The 15,803-nt window shown below is 37.5% G+C and overlaps 1 protein-coding gene across 3 annotated transcripts in view; it reads right to left on the bottom strand.

Annotated features, from left to right (window-relative positions):
* STRBP (spermatid perinuclear RNA binding protein) overlaps window positions 1-15,803 on the bottom strand; it is a 184,096-nt gene that overhangs the window by 19,113 nt on the left and 149,180 nt on the right. For all 3 annotated transcript variants that reach the window (XM_079928054.1, XM_079928053.1, XM_079928052.1), the window contains 6 exons: window positions 14,711-14,803; window positions 14,120-14,319; window positions 9,855-10,013; window positions 6,464-6,598; window positions 6,120-6,260; window positions 3,385-3,508 (listed from right to left, as the gene is read on the bottom strand). In XM_079928054.1, the coding sequence (XP_079784180.1) occupies window positions 3,385-3,508; window positions 6,120-6,260; window positions 6,464-6,598; window positions 9,855-10,013; window positions 14,120-14,319; window positions 14,711-14,803 (852 nt within the window). The remainder of the gene's footprint in view (window positions 1-3,384; window positions 3,509-6,119; window positions 6,261-6,463; window positions 6,599-9,854; window positions 10,014-14,119; window positions 14,320-14,710; window positions 14,804-15,803) is intronic.

Below are 15,803 nucleotides of genomic sequence, written 5' to 3' on the forward strand. Positions count from 1 at the left end.
AACTACTAAATCACTTGGGTAAATCTCTAGGAAAAACTGGTTTCTAAAATAGAACAAGGGCACAAAATCTACATGGGCCCTTCACATTGTACCCAAAACAAATCAAGCTTTTTTACTTTACAGCCCTTTTTTCTATAATCATTTCTGCCACTAGAATGATTTTTTTTTCCTTCTTCTCTAGCTGACCAACTGCAACTCATCCTTTAGGTATCTATCACCTCCTCTGTAAAGTCCCCCAGGCTTGCCGTTCACTTTGCCCACCCCATGTCACAGCTTGCATCATATCACACGGTACTTTCTCAAGTGTCTGTTCCTACCCCATGTGACCCCGAGCATTCACAGGGGCAGACGCTAAGTGTTGGTCATCTTTGAATGCTCAGATCTAAATCTCTTGTTTGAGATAAAACATTCAAATATATGTTGAATAAGTAAATTGCTTTTGGGGACTAACTGAAACATTTTCTTAGAGATAAAGTTTTTCACTTTTTAGTCTATACTTAAGTCATATAAAACTGCGGGTTGTACAACTTAGTCTTTAGTGCTCACTAAATCATATATTTCAAGAGGACACAAGGCAGCTGAAATAAGCAGTAGGAAATATACAGTAGGAAAAGTATCAGAAGCCAAAAAAAAAAAAAAAAGATTAATGCTTAAAAAAGAAGGCTGTATATCAAATCTATTCCAGGAAAAGGTAGCTGGTTGGCTAAGGCTACAGTTTCAAATGTTTTACTAAAACCTCCTTAAAGAGATGAAACTATAACAACTAAGCTGGCCACTAATGAGGCCACTGGGGTTCTAATCCTGACTTCACATCTCACTAAGGTGACTCTGAATTGCACCTGCTATTTAACCTCTCTGAGCCTCAGTCTTCTGCAGAAACTGATGGCAGAGGAATGTAATTAAATAACATATGTAAAAATACTTACTACACTCCCTGCTGCACAAAATACACTCTGCAAATGGCATATAGCCTATTCATAATCCAAACTGACCTAATCTGAATCTTCTCTAGGCTATAAAAGAACTTCCTTTTTAAAAGCTTCAGAAGACAGGCCTTTCACAGAGGTCAGTGCAATGATGTAAGAGAGAAGCTACTACAGAGCAGAGAGGCAGACAGCAGGATTCCTCTCACAATCACTGCCACTAGCTGATGGCTGCTGACCCCTCGGGCGTGAGGGAAACGTCCCATGGCCCAGCAGCTGGACAAAACTGGACGAGCACGTCACCAAAGGCAAGAGAGTTCACCTCAGTAACCTGCCTACTACTGTTTAATGAAAGCCGCTTCCTTTAAATAAGACATGAAATGAGGCAAAAATAAATAAATAAATAAATTTCCATAGAAATAGTGAGATGCACAGAAAAATGTCTTAATTTCGGACACACAAAAAATACCAAACTGTAACCACCCTCTTACACTGTCTTTCAGCGCTCTCTGTCTCCTTCAATGGTGCCGCCATCCAACCTACTTCCTCCAGCATAAGATCCTGGGAGGGACCTGAAACCTCACTCTGTTTCGTTCTCCACATTCAATCCATCAATTCTGCTTCTGAAGTTCTTCCATCTGCTCACTTCATGACCCCCATCTACTTCCCTACACCCCCTGGAGATCCCTCCACGGCCTCTAGTCTAGTCTCTGAGCTTACAAAAACCTTCTACTTTGTCTTGGCATGCCGACTTCTATCCTTACAAGCCATTCTTCATGCTACAGAGAGTGATCTTTACAAATAAAGTCTGAAAGTCTTATCTCCTTACTCCTCTTAGAACCCTTCACGACGTCCCCCGTACTTAGGTGCTAAGACCAAAATCCAAACCACAGCCTCCAGGACAGGACTGAGCACCCACTTTAGCCCAAATTCCCCCCACCCCCTCCCCCTTCGCCCACACCCAGTGCTCTCCACACTACAGACATGTTGGCCTCCTCCTAATTCTTCAAATGAGCCAAGTTCCCTCCTACCAGCACCATAGGGTGCTGATGTGCTATTCCCTCTGTGTGAGGTGTTCTTCTGTCCCAATCTTCTCTGAGTTAACCCCTACTCATTCTTCAAAGCTCAGTTCAAGTGTCACATCTTCAGGGAAACCTCTGAGTCCCCGACAGACTAGACCAGGTTTCTCTGTCACGTTCCCTCACAGCATCGTGCCCCTCTCCTTCATCACAGCAACTCAGTCAGTCGTGAGTATTCCATTAGTATGTCTCACCTTTAGACCAAACACTGCAGGAGAACAAAATCCATGTCTGCTGTGTGTCAAAGCAGGCACACAATATTTGGATAAGAGTACACATTGTTTATATGACACATCTTTGAGCTATGCCCCTACTGGGATCAACTTCTAGAAGCTTAATTCCAAAGCCACGTCATCCACAGAACTTCCCAAAAAGCCTATTCTAAGTCTTCCTTAGAAAAAAAAAAAAAAACCACAACCTAAGTGAACTTCTTAAGAGTGTTACGCAAAAAAATAATGACAGGATAAGACCCAATCTTTATGACCATTTCATCTTGATCAACAACTACTAGTGGTTTAGTTGTCAAGTTCAAAGTTCCATACTTGCAATATTACAGAGAATTTGATTTTCATGAGACAGAGGTACAGCTACTGCTGAGATGATACAAGGATCAGAAGAGAAGGCAAGCAGAGCGCATCTTTTCCCATCTTCCTCAAGCCATGTGGTGAAATAGAAAGAATATAAACTTTGGAATTAGAAACACCGACATTCAAATCTTTGCTCTGCTGTTTACAAGATGTCTCACACTGAGCTAGTTGCCTTACCTCCCTAAAACTTAGTTTCCTCACCCAGAAAAATGGAAAATATTTCTACTTGAGGAAACACTGTGAAGATTAAAAACAATTAAGTGAAATCATTTATATGAAAGTATCTAGTGTATACTCAGCTCTAGATAAGTAAGTTCCCCCTTTCCTCTTTTTGTACTTCTTTAGCCCCTGATGGTTCCCCAACATAGAGTTAAAGAAATGCTAACATCGCCAGGCTTCACCCCAATTAAGTAGCTCTTACCAGCCATTTTTCTCACCTGTGATACCCAATCTGTCATCTATGTCCCCACCGAATACACTCTGCTCAGGTATCCAAACTCCCAATCTGTGGAATATCTTTGAGCTCATATCTCATTGTCAAAATATGTCCCCTCAACCAAGCGCAATACTCCTCATCTGTCACCTCCCTCCAGAAAGCCTCTAGTCACTCAGCAGATTCCAGGAGAAAACCTGTAACATTCTGTAGATTCTCTTCTTTTGAAATTCGGTGCACACCCATCCTATACCCATATTATGTTTCCAGAAACCCTGTATAACACTGGAAAATAAAGGAGAGGCTGTTCTTGGAACTCTGGCCCAGAAAAGGAGGCAGATGTCTCCCAGGGTGCACTGTACCTGGAGCTATGTAGCCAGGAGCAGCTGTGGCCCCAACAAAAGCTCCCCTTGTTAGAGTTCCTCTTCCTCTGCCCCGAACAGCTTGGACTGCTGCGGACACAGCTGTATTCACAACACCCTTTGCCTGTTAAAAATAACACATTTCATTACTGAGAGAAATAAGATCATCTCATCAACTTTGTAATGTATAACCTCCATGAGAAACTTAAGCCTGTACATGAGATTAGTCGTCTATGACCTTGAACCTTCAGTTTATAATCTGTAAAATGAAAATGACATCTGTCTTACAGAGTTGTTCTGGAGAAGAGCTGGCACACAGAAGTATGCAAATAAATTCTTCCTTTCACTTGAGGGTTACCCAGAAAGAGTTCGTTTTCTGCACACAAATTTCAGCAGTCAAATTACATCCAAAGTCATTTTAGGCCTGACTAAAGCAATTACAGACACTTGATACCTAGGTTCAAAATTTACTGAATTCTCCCCCAGCAAACAAAAAAATAGCACAACAAACCACCTGGAGTTAGCTGTGAACCTGAATGGGGTTTAAAAAAAAAAAAAAAAAAAAGGAACTAAGACAGGAAGACCAAAGGTGTGGATCCCAGTTCCTGATGTAAGTAACTGAGACCTCAGGAAGGTCATGCAATTCTGTGTGTATGTGTGTGTGTGTGAATGACCTCTGAAGTCTCTTCTTGCCCTAAAATGCTATGGGACTCTGGTAAAGTCACATAATCTCTATGGGAGTCTCCCCAATAATTGCAAAATGACAATTATGATACCCATTTTGTTTTCCTTACTTCAGAGTAGAAAGAGCAACTGAGAAAATAGATACAAAGCTCTGAAAAGTAGAACAGATAAGGACAAAGAGTAACGGTACACAGGGCTGCTAGAACATTCTTTTCCAAAACTGAAAATTTAAGAAATAAGAAAATATCTAGTTTTAAATTACATATTATATTTACTTTTTAATATAAAGATGCTATAAAAACTCAAGCTCATAAAACTGCTAATACTCCCTGCTATAACCAAGCTGCAGGGAAGGAGGTGCAGAGCCTCAAAGGCATTGTACGATCAAGTCAACAGCATCTCAGACAGCTTAAATAGTCAGTGCATATACACATTTATCTCTCACTGAAAAAATCCTAGGATAGCCTCTGTAACTGGGTAGAAGACAGTTTCAAGGTCGAATGTATCGTGCACAGAGAACAGCCATTTTTTCCTTTTGGCTGAAAAAAATCCAACCAAAATAGACTGCTTCTTGGCTGTCAAGCACATTGAACACGTGAGTTCTATAGCTTTTAGTATGGAAAATTTCTAAAAATGAGTGAACTTCATGCGGGCATTTTTTTTTAAAACACAGCTTAGTCAAATGCAGTCAGAAAGTAGTAGTCTGGCAGCAGCAGAGTGACTCCACACAAAGCAAGCTCATGTCTCCTAGAACCAAACCTAACTACCTAGTAAGTATCTGCACATAGCACAGGCTTTTTTAAACACTAAAATTAACTGACCCATATACAAGATGTAACGCATGAGAAAAACACACCAAAACAAACAAGGTAACAATTATCCTTCCACTAATTTAGAACATATTCTAGGAAGATTTTAGAAAAAGAAAATCCACTTATCCTCTCTCTACATGTGTACCACTGCAATTTAAACGCTTTATTTGTATTTCATCTCAGTAAAAGTTCGTTTTCTTTGTTTATATTTTGAATTCTAGAATATAAGCAGTGTTTATTATAGTAAATACAAGAAGTTTAAATTAACACAAATTTCTAAGGTGGATATATACAATAGGAGCATGCCAATGGTCTTTGGAAGATGAAAAACCAGGTTCCAAAGGGAACCCTTACCATCAATTAGCTATGTTACTACAAGCGGTATCTTAATTTGCTCAAGCCTCATTTCCTCATCTATAAAATGAGAGCTATTCTAACCTCTTATAATGGACTTTGCATATGCATATTTAACAAAGAATCTTAAATAATCTAGGCTTCCTTCTATTAGTCTAAACATTTTTACTTGACTTGTTCCTATCACATAATATATTCAGACATTATTATACCAGTATTCTCCACGAGGGAGAGAATGTGTCTTATAGTTAACGTATCTCCTTTTCCCTCACAATCGTGCACATGGTATATGTCTAGAAAATATTTTTGAATACGTAAATGAATGGATAGAAGAATCTGTTATTCAAAAGCGTGCAATTAGGAGGCCATCTTTTCTTACTGCAACCCTTGTTACAATCCTGGGCCTTTAGCAGCTCTGACATTTCCAATGTCGGTAATGAACAGAAGCAACAAAGGGTCAAGTTCTACTGTGACGCCCTCAAAGGAAAACCCAAAATAAATAATGCAAAAGGACAAAACTGGAAAGGAAATGGAAGAGCACCTGCAGACTCTGATGAGAGTAAGCCCCAAATACTCTTGGCAGCTTCCCTAAACTAAACAAATGCTAGTATCTCATTAAAGTCCCAACCCTCCAACACTCTACCTCTTCAAGAATGACCTAAATCCCCCAAATAATGCTAATAGTCTCTATTTAATAATTTGCCTAAAAGACCACAGAACAGAGAACCACTAATCATATTTCTATTATTCATGATCAAACCCAAAGCAAGCGTTGCCAAATCCAAGAAAAAGAAGTAACTTTAGAAAAACCTGAAGTGCCACAAAGACAGGAAAGGAAATTTAATTCTGGTAATATCTTTCAAAGGTTTAATGCTTAACTCATACCTGAGGGATAATCTTCTTTTTCTTATTATTTGCTGCATTGGGTCCAGAAAACAGCTTCTCCAGGGCAGCTAAAGCTGCACTTGCCTTTGCCACTTTCTTATTTGGACCTGCACCTCTGAATTTCTGTCCATCTACTTCTACCTAAAATCAAGAACAACACTCTGCAATTATCCCATGCAATTCCTCTACGTAGTTTTAATTTAAATGTGTCACAACACAGAAAACACCAAAAGTCAAACAGCACCATGAGATTTGACTCAGTCTAAAGCTTTTTTATATATAAGCTGAGGATATCCTATGTCTTTGAGGGGAAAAATAAGGTTGGCTTGTATCTAGGTACACACCTCCATTACAAAGCGTTTGTCATGGCTTCCACCAGTCTCCGAGATGAGTTCATACTTAAGACCTCTTCTTTTTTCATTGAGCTCCATTACAGGATTTTTGCCACTTGCTGTGAGGATAGGGCCCTGAGTTCTTACCTAAAAGGAGGTTCAATCAAGTAAGATTTTAGAGTATTAGATTTCTTATTAATACAATTATACTACGTCTCCGTTGACAAAGAGGCTCAAGAATTGTACTTTAAAGCATTCAGGGGCTAGGATGCATGATCACTTCTGTATACAAACGGTAAAATATCTTTAAAGGTATAGAAATTCTACAAGCAGTAAACATCACAGTAAGTCATCTGGCCAGCCTGCCATGGAAGCAGGCTGTCTCAACAGATCAGTATTCAAGAGCAGTGTAGCCTTGCCATCACATGGCACTCCAGGGTCTGATCTGGGGTGTTCAAGATCTAAGAACAATACTCTAAATGACTGACAATGTAGGTAGAACAGTTGAGACTCACATGGCACCTGAGCATTCATTGTTTTTCATCTTTAGGATTAGGAAGAAATAACTCTCAATTTGGGAGACGGAAACAAAATGTGCCTACACACCTCTCAGTCTCTCTAAAGAGATTTAACGGCACCTAGAGTAAAAACAGTAGGCTACAGACCATGAATTCTGAAATTTAAAAATAATAAAAGCAGTCATTCTCGGCCCTCAAGGAGCTAGAGTACAGAAGGAGGGATTGATCTAATCACTGTAAAACAATGTACATTATAGAGCCCATGTATATTATGGAAACATAGTACAAGGAATCATTTTCTAGGGCAAACAGGATAGTTTTCCTGGAAGTGACATGCAAACCTGACCTTAAAAGGTAGGTACCAGACCATGAGAAGGAGGAAACGAAGGAGAAGGGCATTCTGGACAGAAGAAACAGCCATGCAAAGGCCCAAGAGAAAGAAAGACCATTTGTTTGGGAAATGGCAAGAAGTTCCATTTGGCTGTATTAAGCGAGTGAGGAGAGGAAAGCAGAACCAGATTAGAAACACTCTTGATGGAGCCAAATCATAAAGGACTTCAAATGTCATGCAAATGAGCTTCGACTTTATCATGGACAATAGGGAGCCACTGAAAGACTTAAATCTGGGTAAATTCACGATTAGACTAGAAAACTGCTCTAGGAGTGGTGGAAAGAACTGACATAAGGATAAGACTAGAGGTGAGGAAGAGAAGTAATTCACGTAAGAGTGTGAAGGCTCAAACAGAGAGGCTAGCACCAAAAATAAAACCAACCACAAAACACCACAAAATTTTAGAAAGACCCAACGACCGAGCACTTTTTGAGGTTAGAGAGCATGTCTGTAATTCTATCCCAGTAATTGCTCAAGAAATGCTGAACAAAAATGAATTATTACATATAATAGGATTTTCATGTATGTAAACCTAATGGACAGCAAGATTCTCTTAACATACTCTACACTGATTTAATAAGTGGTTGATGCTATAAAAGTGAAACACTGGCCAATTTTTAAAGAATTTTAATAAACATTCCTGGGTCTTTTGCAATAAACCACTTCTTGAAGAGTTTTTAATAATCTACATCTTTTTAATTTCAAGGCAAATTTCTGGAGTCCATCTTTAAAAGGTAATGAGTAACTTCTGAAACTATGGTAATCACTCCCTGCTTTCCAAATCTGAAATCACTTTATAAAAATGAGTCAAGATAAAAATATTTGCGGTTCTAATCAATTATTACTATTTTAATGAAGAATAAGAGCTTTCTCCCCTCCCCATTACTAGATTATACAGAAGCAAAGCAGAGATGGATTCACAACCAGAACCTCCACATACTCTCGTAACTGCTATTAGTTTAGCCCACGCTGCTCTCTTAATTCCCTTTGAACTTAACAGTCTGTACCTCATAATTAATGCGCTCTTTCTCTCTTACTATTTACAACACTGCCAGCAAACCATCTTGGCCTGCCTGTGACAACCACTTATGAATGACTGGTCCTCTCTAAAGCCAGGGCCATGTCTTCTATCCTCCACAGCATCACATGAGGAGTCAGGCATGGCTTCCACAGGCCTCAGCCCCATCAGTCCCCACCATACAGGCCTACCTGGTACTTCTCAAACATTTACTTTCACAACTCCAGATATTATACCTTCTATTCCTTGGCCCAGAATGCCTTCTTTCCACCTCTTCCCCACATAGCAAAATCCTACTCATCATCTCAAACCAAGCTCACAGTTTACTCCCTTTGATTTTACATGTGTGTACATTTCATAATCACATCCTCCTTTGAGATTATACATTATTAAATTCATTTTGCAATCACGGTGCTTATCACATTACATTGTAATTATGAGCGTATCTTTTGCCCTTCTATCCTGAGAACATCTTAAGGCTCTGGACACAATTTCTGCAGCATCTAGCAGTAAGCAGGTACTAAAAGGGGAAAAAATTATAGTCCACTAAGTCCTTGATAGATACTCATTCTTACAAATGACATTTTTTTAAATTTAATGTAAGCTCCTGCGGTTATTTAAAGCCAATTTTTCTTATGTAGAATGTAATAAGCAAGGGCCCCGTGAATTCCCAAATAAGCCGTGTATACTCAGTACTTGGATTTTTGTCTCGTTCTATTATCTCTGACAATACGTCATAGGTCAGGACTTGCTCAAGAGTCTGAGGAACATACTAAATCAGACGCGCTCTTTAGGGCTGGACCAACTCAATGATGACCCCACTGACCCCCATAGCTTAGCACAAATTTCGAATAATTCTAAATTTCCCCATTAGATTTTTTTTTAAGTTTGCAAACATACATGCATACACATATTCATTCATTCATTCATTCGTTTATAGCACAGCAGCTTGTGGGATCTTAGTTCCCTGACCAGGGATGGAACCGGGGCCCCCTGCAGTGGAAGCATGGGGTCCTAACCACTGGACCGCCAGGGAAGTCCCTAGATCTTTTTGTTTTTCACTCTTCAGTTATTGTTGACATTCCTGATACATTATGATTGGATACATTATGACATTCCTGATACATTATGATTGAAATGCTGGAAGCAACTCCCATGGCCAGCAAAGGAGAAATGCTAGTTAAATTAGGCTACATCCATGTGTTGTACAGTATACAGTTATGTTTACAGCGATTTTTAAAGTTAAGTGAAAAAACAAGATGTAAAACTATATGAAAATATGACTGCCTTCATAAAAAATACACATAGAAAAAAGGCTGGATATAAATAAAGCAAAATATTAATAATGACTGCCTCTGGAATACATACACTTGTATATGCTTTTGATTGTCTCATTTATACTTCTCCATACCTCTCAAATTTTTGACAATGAACATACATTACTTTTTTTCCAAGGAAAAAAATATATAAGTATACCTCTAAGGTACTGGAGGTTTCAGTTGTAGAATTTCCAGTATTATTGCTTGAGTTTGAAGACACTGTTTCATTTTTGCCTTCATTATCTGACTTTTCATCGGAACTCATACATTCAATATCTGCATCAAAGCCCGTTGGGTATCCCATTGCCTGCAGTACCTGTACAAATTACATTAAGATTCAGTTTTACTCAAATACCAGACACCACAGAGAACAGATGAAATATTGAGAACAACAGTTTCAAACCCACAACATTTGAAACGGTGAAACACCTTGCAGAAAGAGAAAGATGGTGCTAAATCTATAAATCCTCGGTTAAAAAAGTTTTACCTACCAGAGTGTCACCGTGGAAAATGGGGGAAACCTCCTCAGAGTATTTAGGTTTAAATAACGGAAAACAGAAATGCAAACCGGAGGCTACCCTGGGTTCATTTAATTTGGAGATGAGAGGTAGAGAAACAGAATAGCCAAGTTCAACCAGTGAGGTGAGGGGGAAAGTAAAATCGCACACTATGAAAAGTACACGAGGCTAGAAAGGAAAACACCTGATGTTCTAACTCTTTATTTCTCCTCTGGTCCTCAGTTTTCCAATTTGCAAAACAGGAAGACTGATTAATTGACCTCTAAGTTCTATGACTCAATCCAATAGGGGAAATTAGCACAGAAGGGAAATCAAGGAGTTTTCTTTACCTTGGAGCCAATATGCCTGTTAATTACAAAATTACATCTGAAGCTTTCTACTATCCATCCCTTTGGCTCTCCACTTAAAACCATAATCGAGACTTGAAAGAAAAGATTCAGCCTCTAGGTTTATTCTCTACCACTAAGTGAACCAGGAACAAGCTTAGGTTTGTATCTCCATCCCTGCCTCTCAAGGCCCGGTTGCATTATGGCTTCCCCCAGTGTTCACTCTTCTTATATTTCTACTCATGCCTGGCATTTCTCATCTTTTTTAAAATACAGTTTTCAGAAGAGTGTGTGTGTGTGTGTGTGTGTGTGTCTGTGTGTGTGTGTGTGTGTGTGTGTTGTACACCTTTTAATATCTCCTTCCAGGTTAAACTGCTTTTTAGATGTTTGCAGAAGAATATGTGCACTAGCATTTTTATAAGCCTCTATCAAACTGGTTGACATTGCATTGTCAGTTACTGACTTAAAGGTCTGTACCAGAACTAGGTGCCTAAAAATCCCTATATTTGTTTTAGCTTTTGACTAATGTTTAAAGTTGCTGGAGTGTAAAAGCAACAGCATATTTCTTTATAATCCCAACTATACCCAATAGGTGTCTCAAAAAACTGTTATTGGCTGCCACACAAATGAGTAGCCAAACAGTCTAGCCTTTATAAACAATGGCATTCTGTACAAAGGATTCTGCCAATATAAATAAAATATTACTCTAAACAAAAAATGGGCAGAAGTAGACTTCTGTACCTAGAGAACTTGAAATTAATTCACCCAATTCATATGGAGAACCTGACATTCTGTTGAACGTTTCAAATCGTAAATAAATTCCTTATATTCATTGGGAGTAAGGCCAAGAATACTTCTGTAACATCGTAAATTCTAAGAGTACTCAGGTAGGACTTCGCACTAAATACACTAACATCGTTTGCCTATACCCTTGTCAATATTTATAAAGAAAACACCTTCTCCACTGCCTGAGTCCTGCAAATATGCTCTCCCTAAGAAATCGCGTCTCAGAAGGAACAGTTATCGGTCTGGAGTTAACACCAGGCTAACACAGGCTGCAAGTCAAAAGCCAAGAGTCCCAAGGAAATTTGATTTGTTTACTCCAAAAAAAACTAAAGACACAGTTTCCCAATTTAATACAGACTGTTAAAAGTCTAATGTGAATTATTTAACACCACTTCTCTCTGCCCTTTCCACACATATCAGATTCATTTATTGTTTTTGTAGCAACATATTTCAATACATTTACAAATATTTTATATAACTGATGGATAATCTCAAAGGATATTAGAAGTGTACTTGCAATACAGCACAACTAACAAAAAATTTTCAAATTATTTTTCTATGAACATATTCTAAGATTATTAACTAACATATGCTACAGAAGTAAAAAGAAAAAAGTATGGAGTTTTTGGACCTATAGAACCAGTTTGTTTGGAATCAATATTAAGGCCATGATTCTTCCTGCAGCATGAAGAGGGGCCTATAAAATATGTCCCACCTCCTTTCATGCAAGATGCATCCTCCTATTAAGGACCATAACCCTCTATTTACTTTACCATGTTGCACCATGCAATGTTTCTGCCCACCTTCACCATTTGACTGTTGGTAAAAAAGGATATTTTACTCTTTTCCATTGAGTTTGAATCCTGTTTTATCTCTGATTATAATTAACACTTGTATCTGCAAGGTTAGCAAAATGATGACAATTGATGAAGTTCTATAATGGGCACATGGATGTGTACTGCATTATTTTACTTCGTGTTTGAAAATTCTCATAATAAAAAGTTTAAAAAACATATATTAAGGCCAAAAAAACTGGTATACCAAAGAAAAGTGAGCTTCAAATGTCTGGCAAACAAATCAAGCCTAATAAACACATCAACTGAGCTGAAAAATCACAAAATGATTCTTGGAAACAAGGTGACTGGAAAATCCAGGGTAACCATGCCTGTTTTCTCCTGGAGAGGGGTTGAGACTGAGAAAGTTGATACCCTCAAAGACAAGGGGCCAAGAGTGAAAACATGCAGCACACCCTACCCCATGGCTCTCCACTCAGGAGAAAGTCACACTCGTGGCTTCCGCACAGTAGAGAGCCGATGGCTCCGGAACCTCTGCAGAGGGGCTTTACCCCTTGTCCCCTTCAGCCGATCTTTTCCCCACAATGATTAAGACTCTTTTCATGGAATATGGCTGATTATGTCCTTAAAGGTGTCCTTTGTGAGGGACAGTCAGGAAAAAGGACTAGAGGAGGAAAGGGAAGACTGGCCACTAATCTTCATCATTTTAGGGTACGTGCTGCTGGGCAGCCACACTCCTCCTTCTGTTCTTATGTCACAGACAGTGAATTGATATTGATATTTCAAAAGCTTTCTGGGTCAGATGCTAGAGAACTTAGATCCAAATTTGTGACTCATTCTCAGCATACTTTACAGCTAAGTTATTAAACTGTATTTTTAGCCTTATTCCTAAATTCACTTTTTCCCTCATTCTTAGTTTTCTTTCTCTGCCTCATTTTAAACTCATACTATTTCAACATACTTAAAAAGTACCCCTTTTGTAAACAACATAACACACTGTTCTATAAGTTTACAGCTTAGTTATTATTTTTCTGCATTGTGCTTATTACTACCTGACAAATAATTGACCCATTTGTATATCCCGCTGTCTTTCTCCCCATTCTATCCTCACTAGAATGCAAGCTCCAGGAGGGCAAGGACTTTATTTTGATCACTGCTGTATCCTTAGCATCTAGGATAATGTTTGCATCTACATTAATAATACTTGCAAACTGGAATGACTATGAAAACAGACCAATTACATCTTATGTCATACTGTAACATAACAGAACTTTTCTTTAGTGAAAAGTAATCTTCCATCTACTTGATCTTTGACATTTTCGCATTTGTCTGCAAGAGGTCAAATGTAGTCATGGAGAGATTCCAATATTTAAGAATTTTCTATAAACCTATATGCATAATTGACTGGTTCAATCGTGGACCTTATTCTCTATGGAAATATTCTGAAATACAGAAAAGGCACCACATGCAAAAAAAAACACATTAAATTTATTTATGACAGAAAAAATCTGCAAACAGCAAAATATCCAATGATAGGGGAATGTTTAAACAAACAATAGTACGTCTATATCATGTTAATCATACAGCCATTTAAAATTATTTATGAAGATTTTAATAACATAGAAAGGCACTGATGACATGTGAAATGAAAAAAAAAAAAATCAGAGCATAAAACTACATATACACTGTGAGCTCAACCTAAAAAAAAGAAACAGAAAAGGACTGCAAGCATATACTATATACAAATATTAATGAACTGCCTCAGAGATAAGCAACCAACAGTTTTTATTCTTTTACTTTTTTGTGTTTTGCAAATTTTATATGATCAACACATTTTATAACCAAAAAAAGAAGAGTTTTGTGATCCAGAGGTGACAAAAGACTGTATGTCACTGTCATTAAAATCTTGAAAAATTCTGTTAATTTACTATAGATAAACAAGCACCTTATTTACAACATAAAATAACAAAGCACTGTTGAGTAAAAGAAATACTGTACCTTCACTGCTACGTGAAGTTTTGCTGTTTTCTTGGATGGTCCTGAGGCTTCATATGTTGTACCATCCACATCTACAGACATTGTGAAGACTGGGGCATGGACAGGGCCAGACTGAGATAAGAGCTTATATTGAAGCCCAGGCCTGATCTGATTTAGCCTCATTAGTGCATTCATAAGGTCTATTGCTTTGCTATCCAGAACTGTAAGAGAAAGAGGAATAAGATCAGAAGTTAAACCATTTTGCTTTAATCTATGTTTCTGTAGGTTCCTAGTGACCACTATAAATTCAGATTTTAAAAAAGAATTTCAAAACGCACATATAAATTAACTTCACTTCGTAAGTAATTCTAAAACTACTGCTTAAATAATTATGGTAACATCATTGTAAAAGTAATATGCATTACCATAGCTATACATTAGTTTTAGTTTGTCAGTATATTTTAAGCAAATGATGCTTGGAAACAAAAGTTATTCAATCAGTTTCTTAAAACTCCAATTCAAATCAATCAAATCAATCACTTTTTAATTTTTATTTTCCTGAGACATAAATCCTTTCTAGTTAACATCTATAAGAATAAAGATTTTACACACTTTTCCTTAAGTTTCGTTTCATCTTCTTATTGGGATCTTTATCATCCCCTAATCCATCTTCAAATGGCCTCTTCAGAGCTGAAGACCCAGCACCTAAACAATTATAAGAGATTCATTATCAGTCAAAACAATGATTCTACTTACTCTACCAAATGTACCTAATATGTTCAGGAAGGAAAAATCTTAGGAATCACAAGGACCATAAGACCCTTTCACTGATAAATTAAATATTTATAATCTTGTAACAGCAAAAAGTTTTAAGTGAATCTTTATGAAACAATATTATCCCTTTTTATAAATATTTTCCCATTTATTCACATATACACATACAAATATCTATGCATAATATTCACATCTGTATATGCATAAATAGAAAAAAGTCTGGAAAGAGATGTATCAAAATGTTAAAGGTGGTTATCTGTGGCAGTAAGATTTATTTTCACTTATGTCTCTTCAAATATTTCTATAAGTTCACATTTATTATACTATTAATTTTTAAAGTCCACATGTTAAATATTCTGCTTATGGAAATCTGATTATTTCTCATACTATGACATATTCTTCTGTCTGCCTGTTCAAATTTCTATTCAAGATTTTATTTACAGTTCATCTTCCCCATGAAGTTTTCTTCAGTTTCCCTCTCATCTCAACTTTTTAGAAGAGTTTCTATGGTATCAGAAATATAAAGTGTCATACGTAGTCTTGTGTCATTGCCTATTTCATATACAGAGACCTTGTGTTTCCTTAGTGTTCCATGAAGGTCAAAGATATTTTCTCCTTGTCTGTATCTTATAAACTATCTAACGTAAGACTCAGAAACAACATAATGGGTATGGAACAAAAACTAACTGAACTAATATTACTCAATTTCTTAGATAAAGCAGCTAGTTAATAATGCCGTCAAGACATAAGGCAGGAGCTTTGCTGTCCAAGATAAAAACAATCAGAGAAAAGCTCATCAACCTGTCCAAGTACTACTTTAAAGAACTCTGTGTTTTCAACGTAAAAGTTGGTTGTTGGGTTTTTCCTAAAGGAAAGTTATGCTCAAAAGATTCATGCCATAAGATTTCCAGATACTTCTTAGTGAAACCTT

This window comes from Stenella coeruleoalba, assembly GCF_951394435.1.
Source record: "Stenella coeruleoalba genome assembly, chromosome: 7".
Taxonomy (NCBI): domain Eukaryota; kingdom Metazoa; phylum Chordata; class Mammalia; order Artiodactyla; family Delphinidae; genus Stenella; species Stenella coeruleoalba.